At 39.7% G+C, this 23,000-nt stretch overlaps 1 protein-coding gene and 1 long non-coding RNA gene across 2 annotated transcripts; one reads left to right on the top strand and one right to left on the bottom strand.

The window, feature by feature from the left end:
- Window positions 1-2,081: 2,081 nt before the first annotated feature.
- LOC144660763 (uncharacterized) lies at window positions 2,082-3,113 on the top strand. The gene is made up of 3 exons (XR_013572147.1): window positions 2,082-2,276; window positions 2,705-2,764; window positions 2,939-3,113. It is a non-coding gene; the product is annotated as an uncharacterized LOC144660763 (long non-coding RNA).
- Window positions 3,114-13,595: 10,482 nt separating this feature from the next.
- On the bottom strand, window positions 13,596-21,655 carry LOC144659749 (putative N-acetylated-alpha-linked acidic dipeptidase). Its single transcript, XM_078520245.1, has 5 exons — window positions 21,276-21,655; window positions 18,235-18,445; window positions 17,398-17,586; window positions 16,469-16,760; window positions 13,596-15,779 (listed from the first exon to the last, which is right to left on the bottom strand). Exons 1-5 carry the CDS (start codon window positions 21,560-21,562, stop codon window positions 14,497-14,499), a joined length of 2,262 nt encoding a protein of 753 aa, XP_078376371.1. The 5' UTR covers window positions 21,563-21,655; the 3' UTR covers window positions 13,596-14,496.
- Window positions 21,656-23,000: the final 1,345 nt, after the last annotated feature.

Genomic DNA, 23,000 nt, shown 5'->3' with positions numbered 1-23,000 from the left:
ACATGCTAAAAGTTATCAACAATTTCCACTGAAAATGGTCGGGGAAAAGCGTTTATCTATTTACTGGGAAACATACGTTCAACCAAATTCCGTCGCCGTTGAAATGGTGACTATGTATAACACGACCTTACTAAATTAAGATTTCACAACATTAACCATTAAAATTAGCATTCAAGAGAACCTTCGGCAATTATAGTTGAAGTGTTTTGTTTGTCATTGTTTAGCAACCATCACGGCCACAGTAACACAACAATTATTTTTACACCTTTAAAATCTTTAAATTTTCTTTGTGAGATAGGGCCGAATCGCACTAGCGGACAAGTTTTAAATGTCATAACATTTTTTTACAAAAACAAAATTGTCGCGACAAGTCAGAGACATTTTGAAGAAAACAAAAGGTGTAATTATTAGTACAATAGCTCTGCAAGTGCTTCTGCCATCCCTGTACATTTCTCAGCACGGCCGTCTTGAGCAAACATCAAATATGCAGTACAACGCAGTAAAAAAATCTAAAACAATTGGCATTTAAAGTACGCGTTCTCATGCAGTAGAATAATGAGTCGTCTCAAGATAACTTTTTCTTTTCTCATTTTTACATTTGGCCGAAACAATTTACTTATAAATATGCTTTGCCTCTCGCGAAAAGATTTTGCGGCTGGATTACGATAGTGAGAGCCACATCACGGTGCATATTATCCCAACAACTTTTGAGTGCGTGTTGTTTTTCGGTGCAATTTGGGCCAAACACAATAGCCAATCAACAACGTATTGTTATCTAGCATTACGAGGGGCATGGGAATGCGACTTGTCATGAAAAGTCCTGCCTTGAGGCAGGACTTCGGCCCCTTTGATGATTTGTCCGTTTTGACAAAATTTGCCGTTGTCCAACAAGTCGTTCGCACTTGTTTTTGCAATTGTTTGACAACATCTATCGCGCGTGCAACGCGGGCCAATCATAAGACAACTGCTTCTTTGTTTTCCTAAAATGTTGGACAAGTTCTAGGTCTCAAAAAACGCACTCGCACTTGTTTTCTGTAACAAGTGACACGTTAATGATGAAATCTACCAATTGTTACAAAATTTGTCCGCTAGTGCGATTCGGCCCATACTCTCTATTTCTTTCACTGTCAGCAAATGTGCCCCTCCACGGGAAAACAGTGAAAAAGGTGAACGCACGGGCACGCGTGTCATGGCACGGCACGCTAAGCGTGTCACACAAGGATATGCGCATATTTAATAAGTAAAACAAAGAATGGCACGGTTGATATTGTTTCGCATGCTAAAGCTTTTATCTAAGAGAAGTGTGCTTTTTGGCACGCTTAACGAGCGATATGACACGCGTGCGAAAGGACACGCGTGCGATATGGTACGCACGCGTGCGATAAGACACGCTTCCCAAACCAGCCTTCGTTTGTAACTTTTACATCCGTTTAACTTCTTCATACTAAGACAAACAAGCTCGCATAACTTACGTACTTACCCGATGAACGTGCATAACAGTTAGCTAATTCCAGATTGTAGGAGGCTTATGCATAAGGCGAAAATAAAATAGAAATAACTTCGATTGAAACCACGATATTTAATTGTGCTTTAAAAACATAGACTGCTCGCAAGAATTCAGTTCGTCGAAATCTGATTGCAAGTAAACTTCACAAGCGATTTGTAAACCCACGCCCAGACCACTCGCGGCTAACGGGAGGAAACTCTGGGGCTAATGGACGGGGGGGAAAGAATCCGCGGGCGAAAAAGGTGAATGTGAAACGTTATAAATTTTAATCTTTGAAACGAACGCAAAATTAAAGAACAATCGATCGCGAAGCTCGCTGCTCAAACTTCGCGCTCGATCGCTAGCTATTTCTAGTAGCTCGCCGCCCGAACCACACGCTCGATCGCTCTTTTTTTGCGTTCGTTCCACGGATTTAAAAGAAAAACAGAGAGAATGCTCGCAGTCTATTAATCCCGTCCCGATTATCTGCCTTGGGCGGGAAGAGTAGTCATTTTCCCGTTTCCTGAACAGCCTATGCGCGGCCGCGAAACACTGGGACCAAGGACTATTTTGTCAACATGGCGGGTCAACCTCGTCCCCAGGGCCTTCTCGGTAAATGGCAGTCGTTACGAGATGACCCTGGCCAAGGCTGATATAACGGCATCGCAGAGTGGTCTATTCTAACCTCAATCCTGATTGGTTCATGTAATCCAAAACAAATATGGCGGACAAAAGTGGGTCTTAATGGAGTCGATTTTTCTTGGAATTTAAGCCATTTACAGCTGGAAAGGTAAGTCTTTTCCAATATATTTATAATTCTCAAGATTCAAATAATTCGGTAGAAGTAGAAGCGTTAAATTCACTTCATTGCGAACTTTTCGCTTTGCTGTTTTGACTGTTTTATAACTTAATATTCCTGCCGAAAGTAGAACCTAGTACTGTCGGAAAGTAACATTCAAGATGAAAGAGTCATTTCGACACCGGGCTGCAGCTATGTACGAGATGCAAATCTAAAACGTAAAGGAATTTCTGCCCGTCGTAGACATAGTTGGACCTAAAGTGCTCGTGTTCTTTTTCGGAGGAAATTCGATTTCAATTTGTCGCGTTCGAACACATATCATCACCCATTCACTGTCTGAATTCTTCCGAATATGATATTGGTGCTTTCTAAGGGTCTGTTCTCATTATGAATTTATTTATACCACTCCTTTTTTGTAGGTCCTTATACAAGTGGTGGACGTGTTTTAAATCATGCTCAAGTAGTGCTGGAGAAAATAGGTGACCAAAGGAGATAAATTAAGCGTGTTAATAAGAGATCTATTAAAATATTAATTAATTAATGTGATGGATAAAAAAACTTTGGTCAATTTAATTTCTTTAAAAAATTAAAGTTGTATCGTGTACTGTTCTCAGAATATGTTGTCTCAGACTTGCTTGCTTTCCCTTTTACAGTTACCTCATGATCAGTAAAGGCTGATTGCAAACATGACAGACAGAGTATATTGAAATTTAAAAACAATTTGTAACAAAATATTTCTGATGAAACTTGAGGTATTTGAAAATGTGATCAAACACTTAAATGAGACTAAAAAAGAGAACAATCAGGAAAATAAAACTACAAAATATGTTCTTTGTGAGGTCATTTACCTATCTCACTGTCATAGTTTTGATTTGTCTTAAGGTTCCCTAAATGGATATTTTATAAGGAAAACCTTATCAGTGTACTGTTTTAACATGGCTCATTGCACATCAAAACCTGAAAGCATTGTACTGTGGAAATGTTTGGGAAGTCATGTGTCACTTGGATGATGAAGCCCAGCCCTGTTTGCCCCAGCAGGGGTACTTAGGGTTTCAAGTGACGGGGATGATGGAAGGATTTTTTTGGGTTTGACAGTTTCGGTTCCGGGATTTTTTTGGGTAGGAAAATTTGTAAGTATTTTTTTTAATAAAAATAAGGGAATTTTTGGGTATTAAATACGAACTAAAGATGTGTGGTAGTGCTTTGGCTGCATAGTTCTGCAAATAAAGTACAAACTAAAGTATTTTTCTGTTGATTTTTGGGGGTTAATTTTTGGTCCAGGGATTTTTTTTGGCTTCTGTGGGAAGCCCTAGGGATTTTTTTGGGTCTTGATTTTTGCGCTCATTCGATCATCCCCGTCGCTTGAAATCCTGAGTACCCCCTGGGCTGTTTGCAGCCTTTAAAGCCTATGCTAGATAAGATGCAAAACATTTCTTCCTTTCACAAGATTTGCTATTTTCCAAAAACTTTGCTGTGGCAGTGCATTGCTTTAACAGTTCATGCTTTTTTTAATTTCAAGTATTATTTTCTATTCTTTTTCATGCCAGCAATAGCTACTTAAGGCCAAAATGGCTCTGATTTCTTTACCCTATCCCAGACAAAATTGGTTAAAACCCCTCCTCCACATACAGCAAGACGCGCCTATGTAGAGCTTCAAATTAGATATTATGTACCACCTTCACTCTCTTGTGATAAAACAGGCAGCATTTTTTTGAAACTAACAGAACATGATCATCATAAAATTAATATTTACAAGGCTGAAAAGTGATTAAAGTCCACAGATGCCATCTACGCAAAAATCCATTTCACTCTCTTGAGTGATTAATTATTTGCACAGCACAATCTTTTTACAAGTATGGGATCACTGGAGGCCAAATGATCCAACAATGGCATTCAGAACTAACAAGTCTATTCTTATGTTTTAGAGCTCTTTTCATGGGGATAAACAGTGTCTGTGTGGACAGTCTCACAAATTTTAAAGATGACTGTTTTGAGTCAAAACAATTTTTTTGCTCCTGTTTAAAGAGTGTAGCTGGGGGTTGAGGCATGGGGCACCCTTGACATCCCTCTGTGAGACATTTTAAGAAGCGAGCGTAAATTGTTTTTAGGTATTTTAAAACAGGAATTTTCTACACAATGCCATTTTGGAATTTATGACATCAATGTATTGCCCATTTGTTTCACACAAAGAATGCATGCTTCCTAACAATACAGTGGAAACACACTGATGTCATAAAGTCCAAAATGGCAACATGTGGGAAATGTAAAAGTGATCATCTTTTAGCATTTTGTATTCTGATAAAATGTTAAATCATCCTTCTCCTGTAAAATTTGTGATTTAGACATCATTTCAAGCAACACAACATTAACTAGCCTGCCATATGTGGTCGCAGGTGTAATCCCAAGTTCTACACCCTGTTTAAGTCTATTATGTGCATAACTATGTGCATAACATCTTTGAAATGAAAGTGTCAATATTTTAAACTGCTGTGGTAAAAAAGTTAAAACTAATTCCAGAAGATTACAGTTATGTGGGTTCACCTGTTTTGATGTACAAAATAGCCACTCAAGTGGATGTAAATATCTCAAAATTTCAGTTAGAACTTCACCTCATGTAAAAGTTTGTAAAACAAAGTGAAATTGGCCTCAACTAAGGTAAGCTTCAAACATGTATAAATTTGAGTTTAAGCTTTCAGGGGGAGTGATTGCAGAATACCCGGTCACTTCATTTACATGTGTCCGAATGCTTTAAAGAATGAGGCATAACACAACAGGCACTTTGTTATTCAATGAGATGCAAAAGAGTGGCCGGGTATATGGCCATAATATGGATATGGATATTTCATAATTTCAGTTACAACTTCACCTTATGTAAAAGTTTGTAGAACAGAGTGAACTTGGTCATTTAAAAGCGAAAATGTATGAGTTTAGTTAAAGCTTTTAGGGTCAAGGTTATGTGTATCACTGTAATAAGTTAGAATGAATTATAAAGCAGAAAAATTTGCCACCGAAATCGATTGATATGTTGATCATACATTTGTAGGGTATTAAGCACACATTTTGCCTCTTTACCTATAAGCAGCTAAGTTTTAGTTTCTCTTGCACTCAATCAAAATACAGAAAGTAAATATATTAAGACTTAAATAACAGTACATAGACTACATAAGCTTACAGACTGTGTAACATTTAATTTTTTTACTTTCTGTACCTTCCCGATTCTCATACCTCACGGTCTACATTCGAACACCTGGCGAAAATAACAGGGTTTTCAAAACAAGCGGGCAGCCGCCGGAGTTCCACCAGCTACTTGATTTTTGTCACCATGGTCGTAGCAATTAGCTTGTAAGAAACAAGCTTGGCTTGTCACAGTCGCCTACTCTTCCAGTTGCTGACGCCTACTTCAACATTTTGAAATCCCTGAAATAATATCTATGCTTTACGAAGTAATCACTGCCTCCTGCATGAAGTTTACGCCCTCAAACGCCGTCGAAGAGTCAATTCGAATTCAAACTGGACCGCCATTTTGTTTTGGCTTCTCTGAAAAGTCACGTGACAAAAATCTCCAAGATTTTTGGAGATTTTGTACCACGTGACCCAGCCTTTGCCAGGGTCTTCTCTCGACGAGCCGCCATTTTGAAAACTCGTCGCCGAGAAGGCCCTGGGGACGAGGTTGCATGGCGGGTCAGTCGGCGGGTGAAACATAGCGACAAGTTTGTGACAATAAATTTGGTTTTAGTTTCTAACGTAAGCTTTCGCTGGTTTTATCTCCGATTTTCTGTCGTTTACTTTGCAAAACGTTTCTCTTGGACATGACTAGCGCGTCATTTTGAACACTTGAATTGTGTGCTACTTGACACACTGGCGTGCCATTTCGCACAGTACAGTGCTCGACACGGAACATTGTTCGATAAGACACGCCCCTTTGTTTTTATCGTGCTATACTAACAAAATAATTTTTTTAATAAGGCGTGCCTTCTGACACGCTGCTCGGAAGCCGGCGTGTCATATTGCACACTGCCTATTGTTTAGCGTGCTATTTTAGCGTGCCCGTGCGTTCACCTTTTTCACTGTTTTCCCGTGGAGGGTCACAAATGCTTCGATCTCAACCGAGTGCTGTAATACCTTTTGAAAAGGAAAATTGCTGGGTCGGGAATGTGGATGCGAAGAACTTTTCAAACATTTCAAAACAGTAATTCATATTGGCTCTCAATGCCTAGAGACCGTAGTAGCCATAAAAATACTTGGATCTTAGACCCTCGCAATCGTGGAATAACGAAACGTTATCCTGCAAGCTAACCGCCACTTCAAACAAGATGACGGTTAGAGACCAACTGATCTGATAAGAATCTTTCAACAAACAAGAGGCGATAAACCTAACGAAATATGCCAGAGAGCTAGCAGACACAATGGCATAAATATCAATGCTGTAACGGCTCCAGAGAGCGAGTAAAATCCTCCGTTGTTAACAGACTGAAGGCTAACTTTTAGCGACCGGCGGGAGCCGTGTTTGGCCTGTCACTTTTAATATTTTCAACACATGAGAGAGAAGCGACAACTTGGAAGCGACAACTTGGAAAAATATATTACGGGGGGGGGGGGGGGGGGGGAAACCAGCGAACTAAAAACTTACAAACAAACTTCTGAAAGTTCTTATACTTTTACCTGACACCCGCACCCCCCGCCCCTATCTTTGTTTACTTATACTATTTTGTTGTCATTTTTTAAGGTAAGCATATTTTTAATTTTTTGTTTTATTCTAGTACACTGTGTACATATTTCCTGTTTTTTTTTTTTACATATTTCCGGTATTTCGTAAGATACCATTATCACCATATAAATTTAAACATAGCCAATGTAAACTTCATTGTACCTGAAGAAGGCTGGTTTGGCCAGCCGAAATATAGTTCAAAACTAATTCTCTCATTCTACGTTGTATCGGTCTCTGCTTTTCAATTTCCGTACAAACGGCCTTCTTACTACCAGTGTATATAGAGAGCCCACACACACTGTTCAGTACTTAGCCTATGACTCACACCATCCTCAGTCAGTGAAGCGTGGTATTGTAATAAGTGTCTATATGACCGAGCTAAACACCTCATAACAAAACCATCAGTTATCTCTCCAAAAAAAAAATATTTATCGTCGGTACTTGTTTCTAACGGTTATCCTTCTTCGTTCATACGAAAACTTACTAAGACCACAAGACCAACAATCAACAACGAACCCAGGCAGGAATTTAAATCTACTGTGGTTTCTCGCCATACAAGGTGTATCAGAGGTTCTTCGCCGCTGCCTACAACAACAAGGCGTTCGCACCATCTTTAAATCTGACACAACTCTTCGGTCTTACTTAGAACGACCGAAAAATGCCCTAGAACCAGGCAAACAAGACGGTGTTGTGTACAAAATTCCATGTGAATGCGGCGAAGTATATATAGGTGAGAAACAGGGAGAGCGAAGAACGCGACATGGACATAAGGATATGGATAAGGCTTGCTCATACACAAACCTCCGCACTTTCGGAGCACGCAAACGAAACGGGACATATTCCTTTATGGAATCAAGTCAAGTTTATCGTTCGTTACCTTCACCGATACACACGCAGGGTCAAAGAGGCTATCCAAATCACAGGCTCACGCTTTGACAACTCGGTCAAAATGGCGGCGTCGAAATTATATATAAGTTAAGGATTTGTATGAAACTTTGTAGCAAAAAATTCATATCGAAAGAAAATGTAATAAACAGTCAAGGAAGGTCACATTTTACATTATATGTTGTCTTTGTTATGGTTTTTGACCGTTCTATAGCATTTAAATCCTATTTAACCGACATTTTAAATTTTAGTTTACTCTTACCTATATTTATACCATGCCATATAAAATACAGCCAATCAGAATACAGGAAAGCCGTTGTATATTCGACGGTATTCAACCCAACCTTCCCATCGTGCGCTGCGATCTTATTCTCGATGAAATTTAGTGAGCGTATTTTCTATGGCATGGTATAAAATAGTTACACAACACTTTCTCGTGGTATACTATGGAATATCCCACTTGTCACTATACACACTCGCCTAAAGGCTCGTGTGTATACCGAGAAAATACAAGTGACTCGTGGGATATTCCATAGTATACCACTCGAAAGCGTTGCATAACTAGCATGTATGCAAGGGTGAACACTTCCGACTCTCGATAAACAGTCGGTATAATAAAAACGCAGACCATGCAGACTGCAGACCGTGCAGACGGTGCAGACCGTGAAGACCGTGCAGACTGAGTATTTATTTTTTCTTCTTTTTTTTTACATTGTGTTTCACAAAACTTTTCACGAACGGTTTTCGAAGTTCGTTTGAAATTCGCGAAGTTCGCTACGAATTTCATTATGTAGTTGTCAATCAAATTACGAACCTCGAAACGAAATTGTAAATTTCACGTGCAGCGAAGTTGAAAGGTTGAGGAGTTCGCAAGTTGAGAAGAATTTTGTCCAGTTTGTTTAATTTGGTGAAATGAATCCGTTCACGGTACAAGGAAAGGCAATTTCAAGTCCAGGAAGGCAGGAAATCATCTAAAGTTGGCTTCAAGGTCAAGGATTATTTTATTTAGCTTCCAGCTTGTTGAGTTTTCTTCTACCGACTGTCAGAGAGCGCGTTACACTGTAAACATTGGAACATTTTAAGTTATAGGTAAAACGAACTAGTCGGATATAGCAGTTTATTTGTTAAGTTCAGGTTTCTAGTTCAATTTTATAACGTAAACAAATGCTTCGGTTGGTAGTTATGCTTTGGGAATACAGGGTTTTCTTGAGAAATCCCCCAACATTTTTTACACTGTCCTTAATAATAAAGTATAAGTAATTCGTAAATAAATACACATTTCAATTGTTCCAAAGCAAGTGTTGTTTAGTGAAAAAAAAAATTAACCAAAGCTTATTTTTTTTGCAAATATAAATTATTTCAGAGGAACAGAGTTTATCACGAACAGACAGATGGCGTGACTTGCGTGTTGTGTAAACACAGAAGTATAATAACAACACGGAATTGAAAAGTTCTGATTTTCCGCAGATTTTCCAAACTGCATGATGTGTATTCAAGAAGGGAAACGTTTTTTTTTTTCCTTTAGAAGATTTTTACGGCACACACAAACAGTATTTTTCTATGTAAACCGGTTCATCTGTTAACATTTTTTCCTTCGAAACTGCACACGGCAGAACTTGTAATCTATTTTTAGTCGGGTGTCGGGTGACATGGGAAAACTCAGTTGTAACATTCACAAACCATTTTCAGGGCAGCCTTGCTTTTTAGTCCGTTGATGTCCTTTTTACTGTACTGGGAACGGATTCATTTCACCAAATTAGACAAACTGGACAAACTTCTTCTTAACTTGCGAACTCCTCAACCTTTCAACTTCGCTGCACGTGAAATTCACAATTTTGTTTCGAGGTTCGTAATTTGATTGACAACTACATAATGAAATTCCCCCTAAAGTTCGTAGTGAACTTCGCGAATTTCAAACGAACTTCAGGAACCGTTCGTGAAAAGTTTTGTGAAACAAAATGTAAAAAAAGAAGAAAAAAAATTACTCAGTCTGCACGGTCTGCAGTCTGCAGTCTGCATGGTCTGCGTTTTATTACCAACCGCTCAATAAACACCACTCTTCGACAAAAACAAGCCAAATACTGCTTTTAATTTCATTCGCTCACCCCAAAACTTCGCATGGATATAGTTCGAAGTCAATACTTTTGATGAGTTTGATCGTAGCACGAGTCAAGTTCGAGCCCGAGTCAAGTTCGAGTCACGAGTCAAGTTCGAGTCAAATCTTTCTTTTAATAATAATAAACTATCGTTTGACTGTTATAAAGAGCAGCAGTTAGGTTTGATTTAACAATTGTTTTTTTTTTTTTTTACTGCAGAAGCGATCGCAAAGATTTCATTTTGCATTTTAAAATAAATATACCGGTAGGCTAATATGCTTTTTCGCCTTTCAATACGCTTTTACCAACAGTTTCTTGGTTTTGTCTTGGTCACTGAGGAATATATATTTTTCCCTTCACTCGAGATTATCATCGTGTTCTATTAATATTTTCTAGTCATAGGGTGCGTTTCTTTGGAAAAAATCCGAATCCGGATTCTTGATCCAAAAACGGATTTTGCGTTTCTTTACCTATATCCGAAAATGGATTAATCTTGGATCAATGATCTGAAGAATCCACACTTCGAGTGGATACATCAGATCATATCTGAATCCGGATTTTTAGGATTCATGATCCGTGCGTTTCTTTGGGAAAGGATTCGAAAAAAGTACCTTGGCCCAGCGGTCTTTGCTGTGAAAATACAGGTTCGCTCTTTGTAAACACTGCCATACGGAAAGTTTTAGGCGGTTATTTCGATCAAAATACAAAAATATTTCACGATAAAAGGAAACGGTAGCTTCAGATAGGTATGTAGTATCATTTTAAACGGGATACAGGTTTTTTAGAACAGCCACTGTGTGCCTACGGAAGTTGTATCCTTTTGAAATTGTCACGAGTGAAATTTGCACTGATCATTTCGCAATCATTCTTCGCTCTCAGATGCTTTCTCGTCACATTGTGCTTAACGCTAAATAAGATCTACTTCGACGTGTGGTTTTTGTAAAAGATTTTGTATGCTGAAATTATTTTAGCTAGGATACATTCGACGAAAAATAAATTTGTGCTGATATTTTATGTTCTGTGCGAAATGTGTTTACGGGGTTGTCATGGCAAAAAATCCATTTTCGGATTATTCGTTTCTTTGGGAGCAAAGTATCCGTGTGATCTGAGATCAATAATCCAATTTTGGATTTTCCCAAAGAAACGCACCCATAGAAAATATAACGAACGAATTTGTCACACAACTGTCACACAGTTTGACTGCATATATTTTTTTGGTTTAAAATTATTTTTTATCCGATTCAGAATAACTTCGGGCAGATTTGAATTCGACATCAGTCTTGACTTGACTGAGAAAAATGGAGCACATGCATTACTGTCTCGGAATCCCCAAAATGCGGGAAACAATTTTATCAGTGAACTTGTTTCATCTTAATTGTCGTTGACCCCTGGTGTATCAGGGGCGGATCCAGGGGGGTGGATTGAGTGGCTAGCCACCCCCCTAGATCCACCAAAAAAATGAAAATAAACATATTAAAATAGAAAATAAGGACAATGTAAATCCACCTTTCATAGTCAGGCGGCAGTTCAAAGTTAAGGACGGTCATTTTTCCAAAATAGGAGATTTTCGTCAGCCTGTTTTAACTTCTGGCTTAACGTTACAAAACATGTGTGTATAATTTTAAAAATTTAGATTTCTTTTAGCTTTCAAGAGTTGTTTTAGTCTTGCAGGAATGATTTTCTTCTCCGTCTACATTTTTTAGCGAGTTTTCTTACCATTTTTTCGCATCGAAGCGATTTCACAATCAAGCAAAGTCGCCAAAGTTGTCTCCAGGCCACTTTGCCAAGGGCTAAAAATTTTCACCCACGTGGTTAAGCAAAACAACGCATATCTGTTCTTTCTTGTAAGTTCGTGGCCTGTCAACTTTAAATCTCAATCACTGTTCATTTCATACGAACTAGACTTTTTCTCCGAAATATAACTCAAGGTAAGTTGAGGAAAGAATATTTTGCCAAACTATCAAGGAAAAACAGTGGTTTAATAACTTAATTGACAGCTGTATAAAGCTGCTCAGAAGCGCGGAGATCACGTCTAAGAGGCTTCAACTTTTCGAAATTTTCTGAGGGGGGCATGCCCCCAGATCCCCCTAGGGGAATGGAGCCTACGGCTCCATGAAATATGGGCCTCATACCCAGAATAACTTGCACTCCCACTTTCAAAAATCTTCCTGAAACCCCGTTCCCCCATAAAAAAGAACTGGGGGCTTGAACAAAATAGTAAACAAACATATGTTGGTAAACAGCCACCCCCCCGTTTGAAAAATCCTGGATCCGCCCCTGTGTATCTATTCTGTATGGCAAAGTGAAAGAAACAACAAACAATATTATTTATTAGACAAGCGCTTAGAAATGCCTTTCAACCGTATGCAAATGAGAGCAGAGTGTGAAAAGCACGACCAGCGCTTCGCCATGTTTAAGACGTCATACAAATTCAAGCTGTCACGATTTGTATTTGATATTTCGGCGGCCGCTTGTCTGTTCGCTATTGCAGGCGACTTTCAAGTTCCCTTGATTTTTTGTCGTGAAAATGTAACCTCTGCTTCAGTTGTGTATATATTAATCCAGGTAGGAATGTATAAGGAAAGTTATTGGAAACCCCGGGTTAAAAACCAAGGAATATTTTTCTTCTTTGAAAAGCAACTGCTGCTAACCAATTAATGAATGAGCTCTCTCAATCGGCAGTAAAAAAAAATCCAATCTTACTGTTCTTGTGCCTCTGGTAAATCATTTTCACCAGCAATTAAAACCAAAAGACTTAAAAAAAATAATCTTGACTCGAACTTGACTCGCGACTCGAACTTGACTTGATTTTTTTTTAAATTAATTCGATTTCCCTTATTTGATTGGCTGTTTGAAAACAGAGAAATCTTGAGCAAAAGTTAAAAACGCCATGGCTCTCCTACACAGTATGTAGAAACATCACGACTGTGTACACGAAGACCGGAAGTTTCAGGATCTACGACTGGAAATCTTTGTCTGCAAAGGCCTTCGTTTCTTGTGCCAAGGCCCTACCGGCCAAGAGAGACGTAAAAGGTTAACCCTATTCAGACCGGGCTTTTTTTGGTCTTTTCAGACCGGGGGGGGCGGATTCCGCCCCCCCCCCCCCCCCTCCGTAACTTCCAGAATATTTAAGCAATCACAATGAAACTTACAGGATATATAGTATGTCCCAAAATCTATCTTTTGCTATATGTCACGTGGGATGATGACGTCACATCACGTGACAATGACATCATAATGTCAAAACAGCCGCCATCTTGGATCCGCCATCTTGGATTTCGAATTTTTTCAAAACGTCAGAAAACCGCCCAAAATTACTGGAAAATACTCAAAACCAATAAAAATGTGCTTAAAACCCGTAAACAGATGAAAATAATTGCTTTAAAGTTATTTTTTATTAATAGAAACAGGAAAATTACAAATTTGGGAAAACATGCCTGTCAAAATGCCGTTGCCATGGTGACGTCAAGTTCCTGACACAACAACCTACCCTACCAAATTATTCCCAGATAAATTTTAGATAAAGTCTCAAAGTTTGGCAGCGTTTGGTTGAATATTAAAAAAGTTATAAGCGTTCAAAGTCGGCGCGGGCACTTTCCGCCCCCCCCCCCCCCGGTCTGGATAGGGTTAAGGGGACGAGAATAGACGTTAGTCGTCTTTGAGTGCTTCCAACTTGCCAAACAGATAACAACTTTTGTGTTCTTGTACGATAGTAATGACGCTGATACAACCGAACTGTTTTTGTACTTACTATTTTTCTATGCAATTTAACTAGTCTTTAAATACATAATACAGAGAATATGGTCGAGGCATACACGCGGTTAAAGTTCTTAGGGAAAATAGTCATTTTCCCTCCTTATATTACTCTCACAGTGCCTCTCTCCACCCAGGTGTATAAATGGGTACCGGCGAATTTACTGAAGGGGGGTAACCCTGCGATGGACTAGCATCCCATCCAGGGGGAGTAGCAATACTCCTAGTCGCTTAATGCTACGGAAACCGGGATAAGCTCCGGCTGTATGGGGCACTTGGCTCGGACACAGACTTTACCTTTACCTTTACCCTAATTTTATACTACTCTTCTCATTTATTCTCAATTCCTAAAGCAGTTAACTATTTCCTTGTTGGTGTGCAGAAACGTTCACGGCAGTTATTTTTTTCACAGCAGTTAAGCAACTCCTGGTCTGTTCTTTACGTTTCTGAAGGAACACTGGTTGTTGTTCTTGCTATTTTTTTTTTTAAGAATGGAACTGGAGAACAAGAAAGGGACCTATAACATAAAATAATACAATAGGTACCTCAAACTATGACAATTTGGATAAACTCCGAGAGCGAAAAATAGTGATAAATAGTGTGATAAATATTTTTTGTCTATATAATAGACATTAAACAGCCTCTTTCAGGCAAAACTAAAAGGTGTACAGTAAGGAATACCAAAAGTAAGCAGAACACCCTTATATGAGAGTTTAAGTCCATATTTTTCGGGCACGCCTGCTCTTTGAATTGGTGGTCTCGGCTGTTTCTAATTGCAAACTACAGGTTTGATAATGTCAGCTGCAGACAAGATGGCTTCGGCAACCAACGACAACTGTTCTTTGACTGCATCAACATTTCCTGTTTGTTTTACACTGTTCACAGCATTTACCACTCCTGGAAAGGATTGTGAACTGCGCCAAGATGGAGTATCCCGTGAAAATACGTGCTTCATCATTGGGTCATTTGTTCTCAGGAATGGGCTGATAAACGCCTTGTCGACCTGGATAAGTTGATCATTGATCGCCCTTACAACAAGCGGGCTTTCATTTCCAGTTAGTTTGTCTTTTGCAGCTTGAAATAGCGAACTTGCGTTGATAAACTCTTGAATGGCATTGTGCACGAACGTTGTTGTTACATTCAGTTTATCTAGCTGCAAACTTGTCTCAAGCCGCTCAAATGACCTTTTCACTGCCTTGGAATAACGCACCACATCTAAATGCAAAACCAAGGTGTCGCTAAAATCTAGAAGTAATCCACCGACAAACTTCGTCATCGTAACATGGTAGGCGAACTTTGGATCTGCGAACGTCTTTATCCAATAATAGCTGTCTTCTTGGGTGTGATAAACGGGGTAAAGAATCAAGCCACGGTCCTTTCGTCCATCGAAGTAACTGAAATCAGCGGAGGGCACTCCAATACTCATGTAAAACGGCAAGTAATCGCTATAGTACAAGTACGGTATCGTGAATGGCTCACCAGGATAATCTTTGGAAGGCCCAAATCTGCTTACCATAGTATCGTAAATGCTGGATTTGTTAGGATCTTTGACCTTCTTCGCTCTGCAAAATATCGCTTCAGTTAGCATGGGACAGGTCTGTGCGATTACAACATAGTTCCCACCCACTGCCACGTCCGTGTTCAAATAAACAACAGCTCGGTTCGTAAGAAGCTTGGCGTTTTCCTGGACCCACTCAACAGATCCAATCAAACCGAACTCCTCGGCGCCCCAGCTGCACAGCTTCACCGTTCGTCGCGGCCGCCAACCGTCCCCTTTGAGTTTTCCAAGGACTCGAGCTATTTCCATCAGAGTGGCAGAACCGCTGGAGGCATCTGCAGCTCCAAAAAACTTCGCGTCTCGATGGTTCCCGACAAGGACATACCGGTCGGGTTCTTCTTGACCGTTGATTGTGCCAATGACATTGTAGATTGTTTTTACAACCAGCTCGTTGTAAACTCTCAGTCGCACGGTAGTGTTAGGCTTGGTAAAACCGGGACCAAATTTATAGGTGACTTTGAGATCGCCACGCCAAGATTTAGGTACTTCACTACCTACAACATTCACGAAGAAAACAAACATGCTATTTATGCAAACACAGCAAATGCTGTCACATAGATGACGAGTTTAACGAAGACGGTTTATATACCGTGAAGATAGACTTCCAGGGGATACTGGCCGTTCCTCTCATGTAAACCTTAACAATGATGCGTATTAACCTGTGCGATGCTTAGAGTTACTTATTTAACGTACTATGAAAGCAGCTTAGCATGAAACCCACTTCCAGCTGTTTAAATTACTGCACGTGAAACACCTAGTAAAAGCTTAAATAAAAACAGTTTTAAAATAACACCTGAAGTGTTTTAAGTTAATTCATTTCAACGTGTGTAGTAGTTGGGCTTGTTTATAATGATAATAACATTATAGCACACGCTTGGAAAATAAAAAATATTTCATTACATATTTTAACAGAGGTACTTTCAGTTTAAAAATAGAGTAAACAGGAGTAAATGTGTACTATGATGTCTTCACAACTACGAAAACCGTAGAAACACTGTGATAAGGAATAGTTTCATGGCAAGAACTAACAGTCTTTATTTAGGCTTTTAGATTGCATTATTTCCTGTAGATTCATCTAATTTAATTTTATTTATGCACTATTTAATCTATTGTGAAATGTTACAGTTTTTATTTAAAACATAACTTGACCATACTGTGGTGTTGGAGTACAATGCAAACGTACCTCGAAGACGACTCAGTAGATTTAAGGCGTCGTCATACGATATTGGCTGAGCTGGAATGCTTGGCAAGTCTGTTTCATTCCTGGGTCTTCGATACATTCCTGTGATAGATGGTAAGTTTGGTGTTAGTAGATCTCCATTACGCTTTATCAGTTTCTTTGAGAACACTGCATTTTTAGACATCCACGGAGCGTTGGGATACGTGTGTTTGCTATCGGTTCCCTCTTGGGCTACTGTGTCAGGATCTACGTACAGAATCGCCCCAACAGCTCCCCGCTTGGCTGCGGCGGTTACCTGTAAGAGAGAAGAGAAGTCATTAGTAGATGTACCTACTGATCTAAGCAATCTGATACAACTCTTCGAAAACCAGTTTCTGCAGACCCACTCCAGACGTCTGAGATCGGAGCCATGGAGGGGTGAACTGCAGTAGTCTTTTATATTGGTAAAATAACAAAAAAGGAATAATGTTCCATATCTGTAAATGGTTTTTACGAGGAGGTTAATAAAAGAGTATCTTTATAAATGCAAATAACACCAACTTAGTTGGTTTTAATAATATTCCCTTACATTGTAAGCCAAAACCGTGAACAAAAGCAGCTGGAACGCCGGCCAAAAAAAAAAACACAAATACAGATCATATTACCACCCTTGTCCCCTCCCCCTGCCAGTGCCGAACTCTTGGTGGGTAAGGATTGCTTGTGCAATAATTAAGAGCTCTTAACGGAGAAGGTTAGGGGATCGGTATAAATAAGAAAACTGGTAACCAAACCAACACTTTTGACGAGGTTGAAGTTTCAGTCCAATCTAGAGAATACGAAAATAGCCTTTTTTTATTGGCACTACTATGAGACCCATAGGCTATTGTGCTTCCCTCGCTTTTTTAACTTAATTATCACATTTCTCTACCCTCTTTACGTCGACTTGTACTTACAGAGGCAGATTGACCTTTCAAGAGTACAATCCTATCTTTTACAGTGATGTTCATGCTATCCAACACTTGCAAATCTGCCTCGTTGCCTGCGTTACAGAAAACCAGTTCACCTTCGACCACACCTGGCGGAGCGAAAGCGAGATAAGGAAAATACTGGAACACGCTTTTCGATTCGTCCTGTGTGGTGACCTAAAACATGCAAAAAAGACATTAAATTACTTCCAGTTCAACTGGAAAGGAAACCAGTGAATTAAATAAGGGTTTGAAGGATGAAATTAGATCACTTATGAAAGAAATCATCACAACACATGACGGTTCTATGGCAACCATGCTTTCAAAGTTTCTTTTCACCGAAATTTGTTTTGTTGTTGTTGTTGCTGTTGTTGTTGATTTTGTTGTTGTTGTTGTTGTTTTGACGAAGAATTTATTCCAAAGTCTTTATCGTATGCTTATAAGTTTTTCCTGGTCAATGTTAAAGGAACTATGTCTAGGTCTCGGATTAAAACAAAAAGTAGACATAATGAAAAGGGCACCAAATTGATAGAAATATAAAAACAACCATATAACAAAAAAAAAAGGTACGAGGGGACAAAAACCGAAGAAGGTTGGAAAAACAGATTGCGATTTGGTATTTTTAAAAACTGTTGACATACTTGTTTGTAATGAAGCTATGGTTTTGTCATTTAGATCCAAAGTAGTTTCTTTGCTACCATTAAGTTTCATAGCGAAGTCTGAAATCCAATCTGACTGACTATTTCAGTGAAATGCATATGTATGTCGTCATTTTGGCGCCATTTGGCACCCCCGCCCACCGGGAAGAAATAGGGTTAGACTTACGTTAATTCTTCCAAGTATGGTATACTCGACAGCTCCATTGTCGAGAACTTCAACTGTGTTGGGTTGGTCTTCCTGTGGCATAGAGAGCAGCACCTGGTACTCCGGTATTTCCACTATGTCAAAACCATATTCCCGCCATTTTGTTGCGATGTGATTTATCAGCGTGTCTTGTCTTTTAGATCCAGCAATGTGTGGCTCTGACGTAAACAACCTGAATCGAAGCAAGTTTTTTGTAAAAAGGAAAATCAATCGAATATTGTATATTTGAACTACAGCTTGAGCAAGATTTGAACCCATTATATCGGAGCCCGAGATACGTAGTGCCGCAGACGTTATTGGTCTTATTGGGTTTAAATCCCGTTTAAGGTTGAATTTTCCAGGCTTTCTTTTTGTAAATGCTCACGTTGCGATGGTCTGTCATGACTTAAATGACTGAAAAAGGTTAACCAGCAACTAGTTAAATAGATCACTCTTGTTGAGAGTTGAAGCTTGAATGTAATGTATTTGTGCAACCTCGTTCCCAGGGCTTTTCCCTTGATGATTCCAAATCACCAAGGGAAAAGCCCTGGGAACGAGGTTGGTATTTGTGTTGTGTTCTCATGTGAGACACACAAAACACTGACTATTTGCGAGTCAGTCTTAGGCCCCGTCCACACTAACCAGGGTAAATTTGAAAACGCATCTTTTTTTACCCGGATAGGCCAACCATCCACACTGAAACGGCGTTTTTGGTCACAGAAAACGGCACTTTTTAAAAACGCTCTCGAAAGTGGGTATCGTTTTCAAATTTAACCGGGTTAATGTGGACGGAAAACATTTTACGCGGCGTTTTCAAATTTCTCCGTTTTCAATTTACCCGGGTCAGTGTGTACGGGGCCTTACAAAAATGCTAAAATAGTGTTCTTTTTTTTGTTGTTGTTGTTGTTGTTTTTGTTGCTGTTATTATTATTATTATTATTATTATTATTATTATTATTATTATTATTATTATTATTATTATTTCTATTGTTTTTTTTTTTTTTTATTTTTTTTTTTTATTATTATTATTATTATTATTATTATTATTTCTGTTGTTGTTGTTGTTGTTGTTGTTACTAACAGTTGTGACACAAAGTTTTTTTCCTCTTTTAATATACAACCAGAACCCTGGCGCCTGGACGCCTTAAGGACACGCTTTTTACAGATAAATAAAGTCAGAAGTTGACGAACGAATTTCACGAATTTTACAAAACCAATACGCCATGCTCCTTTTTCTGCATGCGCATGCGTGGGCATACTCGGCCCCAGGGTCACACGTGTGCGAAAGGAACGCACCCTCACATACTTCCCTGTTGAGGTTAGAGTCCTCGACAGCCTAACAAACACTAGAAATCAAATCAACTGATTAATAGAACAGTAACAACACGCTTCTATACTTGAGCGTTCTAAGTTAACAGCTGCATTATAAGTAGATTGGACTGTGCTACAGTAGTTCAGTATTTGCTGGTCTATCGCGGTTGCTGCGCCATGCCTTTCTCTCATCACAGGCCTTGGTAAGTGGTGAGGGTTCGAATGCTGACCAGCTCCTGCTCGAGTAGATCTCCTTACTGGTGGGCTGCCCCTGGTGTCATCATTAGCTGGCGTCACCTTAGACTTGCCCCAAGTCGCTCTTTTTTCTTTGCATCTTGTTATTTTATCGCTTTGAATCGCGCGAGACCACTTGAGTATCGCCTTTGATCGCCGATTCATTTCTGTGCGCGCGCGCGAGGACAAATGACACTTGCCGAGGAATGCTTGTTCCGTCACGATCCTCCGCCATTTTGTTTCTCATCCCGCGCGCGCCCTCTGTTTCCTATCCAGCGGTCTCCTGTGGACCTAACGGCGACTTGGAGCAAGTCTGCGTCACCTCTGCTCCCTGGTTCAAAATTGTCGATATGCGTGACCGGACGGGAACTGCTATTGCTTGAATTGAAGATTTTTTTTTCCTTGCTATTTTTGTTTTGTAGTTATTGTTTTTGTTGTTTGTTTGTTTGTTTGTTTGTTTGATTTATTTTTATTTTTTGTCCACGTAAAAAGTGCAGCTACAAAACAGACTGGAAGCAAGTAAAGACGTCACTCCAGCTGCGAACTTAGCGCGAAACTCCGTGTGCTAAATAATATAAATCAAATATTCATATCAGCTTTCGATACAATTTTAGAATAAATTGCTCTCTTTGGCCAACTGGCTGCCTTGAACTTGTAAATATTCCATAATTACCAGGTTGAGGGGTAATCTTATAGCGAAATTTTGCATGTAATGGCGCATGTAGAAAACGTTTGGCGTATTTTTCCAAGTTTCGTAATTCGTAATTCTATCGATTCTATCCAATGTGTTATAAGTCACTAGTCGCCTTTGCTCCTTTTTGTTTATAATTGTGCGTTGATGTTTTAGTTTTGGCTATTTCCGGAAAAGACACAAATTATACAGCCACTGGGGGCGTTTTACGAGCTTCTATGGATAATATCTGTAATATTGACCTTGAAAGCGATTTTACAAAATGCAAATTAGCTACCCTGACTCAGCTGCTTCTATTGACATTGCTGACATTGAAACGGGAAAACTTCCTTCTGTTTACAAATGGCAAAACAATGTAGTGCCGAAGTGTTAGACAACTTGTGAATTCAATAGTTGATACAGGAGAATATTGTAACGAATTTGAATCGATTTTGATTTTTCTCGAGTGTAATGCTCACAGAACGAAGCAACAGACATTTTAAGCTCGCACATCTGTCGTGAAACACTACTGGAAATGGCCCATTAGTTTTCAGTGTTGTTGAGCCTTAAATGCAAATTATTGTTATGCTGAGAATTAATCCCGGGAGTCAACTTAAACTACCTTACCTCAAACGGTCTTGTTTTAGAAGCTTTCGAAAACGATCAAACCCTTACAATTCTAGAACTCCTACAAGTTTAGCCCGCCGGCTAATGTCGCTAATAACATTTTAGTGTTGACAATATCTATTTGGAGCAATTCTCGACATCGATATTTCAACTCGGTCAAATCAAAGCTTTGTTTATTCACCTGAACTCTTTCTCCATCTCCGCTGCACTGACACTGTCTTCAAATTTGTCGTGCACATCTTCTCTGCTTGCCTTGACGACCTTGCAAACATCCTTTGGCTTTGGCACAAAATAGCCGATAAGAAACCCGACCACTACAGCCAATATGGCTGTCACGACGACTGTAATCACAAGTCGCTTTCGTGGCGATTTCACGCATCTTTGAAATCTACTTTGCCTCTGAGCGGATGGCAAAGTTTCGACTTCGTTGTCGGACGACTCTGACAGCGGTTTCATCGCGGTCGCCATTTTATTTCCCGACGTCTACTGCTGCAGCAGCAGTTTGACTTTAGTAAAACAAGCCGCTTGGTTTCGGTGGAGTGACTTGATTTAATTTATACCTCGAGCACGGGTCAAGGAAATTATTACCTCCGCCAATGAGAACTGGCCCACTGTATATTATAAAAGATTGACTCTCAACTCAAATTTGAAATTGATAACAGCGCGATAAAGCTAAGCTACTTTATTATTTAAATGCAGTTTATTCCCTTGACTAAGTTAAATGCTTTGGTTCTGGTATCAGCCTCTTGCATGTAATTTTCGCAAAGGGTCACGCAACATGGTAATCACTTCCCCCTCCCCACCCTGGTAAGGTTGGAGGGTCATCTGATGCTCTTTTTCGGGCCCAACTCCTAAGCCCTTCCTTGAGTAGTAGGAAATGTCCGTGTTTTAGTTTATAGTTGGCTTGGGGCTTCGCCCTTTATGAGTTATCAGCTGTTAGAAAGCTGTTGAATAAATTCCCTTCAGTTGTGTCTTAAGGATCACACCGGGAACACGATGTCAAAAGAGGCAAATGACACCCTTTTTGAGGATTGAGAACCTAAAAACCATACCCTATCACGTGGCACATTCCTATATAGCCCATGTATGGTAGCCCCCGGGATATAGACAAAGCTCTCGTTAATTAAGTGTCAACCTTTGGGATTTGCGGCAAAAAGTGGCCGTTACCACTGGGGCTGGTCGCTAGCAACTGAAAAAATTCAGTTAGCGACCACTAACATTCTCTTTCCCATAGCCCTTTTGTTTCTCTTAGCCGGCGGGGTCTTGGCTCGACAAACGTAGGGTGCTGGAGACATATGACTTTTTTTTAAATTAATTCGATTTCCCTTATTTGATTGGCTGTTTGAAAACAGAGAAATCTTAAGCGAAAGTTAAAAACGCCATGGCTCTCCAACACAGTATGAAGAAACATCACGACTGCGTACACGAAGACCGGAAGTTTCAGGATCTACGACTGGAAATCTTTGTCTGCAAAGGCCTTCGTTTCTTGTGCCAAGGCCCTACCGGCCAAGAGAGACGCACAGGGTTATGGGGACGAGAATGGACGTTAGTCGTCTTTGAGTGCTTCCAACTTGCCAAACAGATAACAACTTCGGTGTTCTAGTACGATAGTAATGACGTTCAAGCTGGGAGATGTGTATATTTTGATGCTGTTCTGAATGATTGCCATCAGTCTTCAGTGGCGGATCCAGACCTTTACGTAATTGGGGGGCCGGATCATCCCCCGGGGGGGGGGGTTACTCAGAAAAGTTTTATACGGGGAGGTTCCGCCCCAAGTTTTAACCCCTTACCCTTTTATATACCATTTTTGACAGAAATTGTACCCCTTTCGTATACCTTTAACTGAAAAAGGTACCCCTTTCATATACCTAAGAGACATGACGTGGACTTAAAATAGGACGTTTTC

Source organism: Oculina patagonica, chromosome 7 (assembly GCF_052425735.1).
Source record: "Oculina patagonica isolate OP01 chromosome 7, crgOcupat, whole genome shotgun sequence".
Lineage (NCBI taxonomy): Eukaryota > Metazoa > Cnidaria > Anthozoa > Scleractinia > Oculinidae > Oculina > Oculina patagonica.
Note: the sequence above shows the minus strand (reverse complement) of the source record. Positions and strands in the feature narration are given on the sequence as shown.

What these genes read in the sequence shown, in the direction of transcription:
- LOC144659749 (XM_078520245.1), bottom strand. Translation starts at nt 21,562, where the DNA reads ATGGCGACCGCGATGAAACCGCTGTCAGAGTCGTCCGACAACGAAGTC. An exon ending in GAGATGGAGAAAGAGTTCAG is followed by an intron (nt 18,446 to 21,275) that starts GTGAATAAACAA and finishes GCTTCGATTCAG; the next exon opens with GTTGTTTACGTCAGAGCCAC. An exon ending in TGAAAGGTCAATCTGCCTCT is followed by an intron (nt 16,761 to 17,397) that starts GTAAGTACAAGT and finishes TCTCTCTTACAG; the next exon opens with GTAACCGCCGCAGCCAAGCG.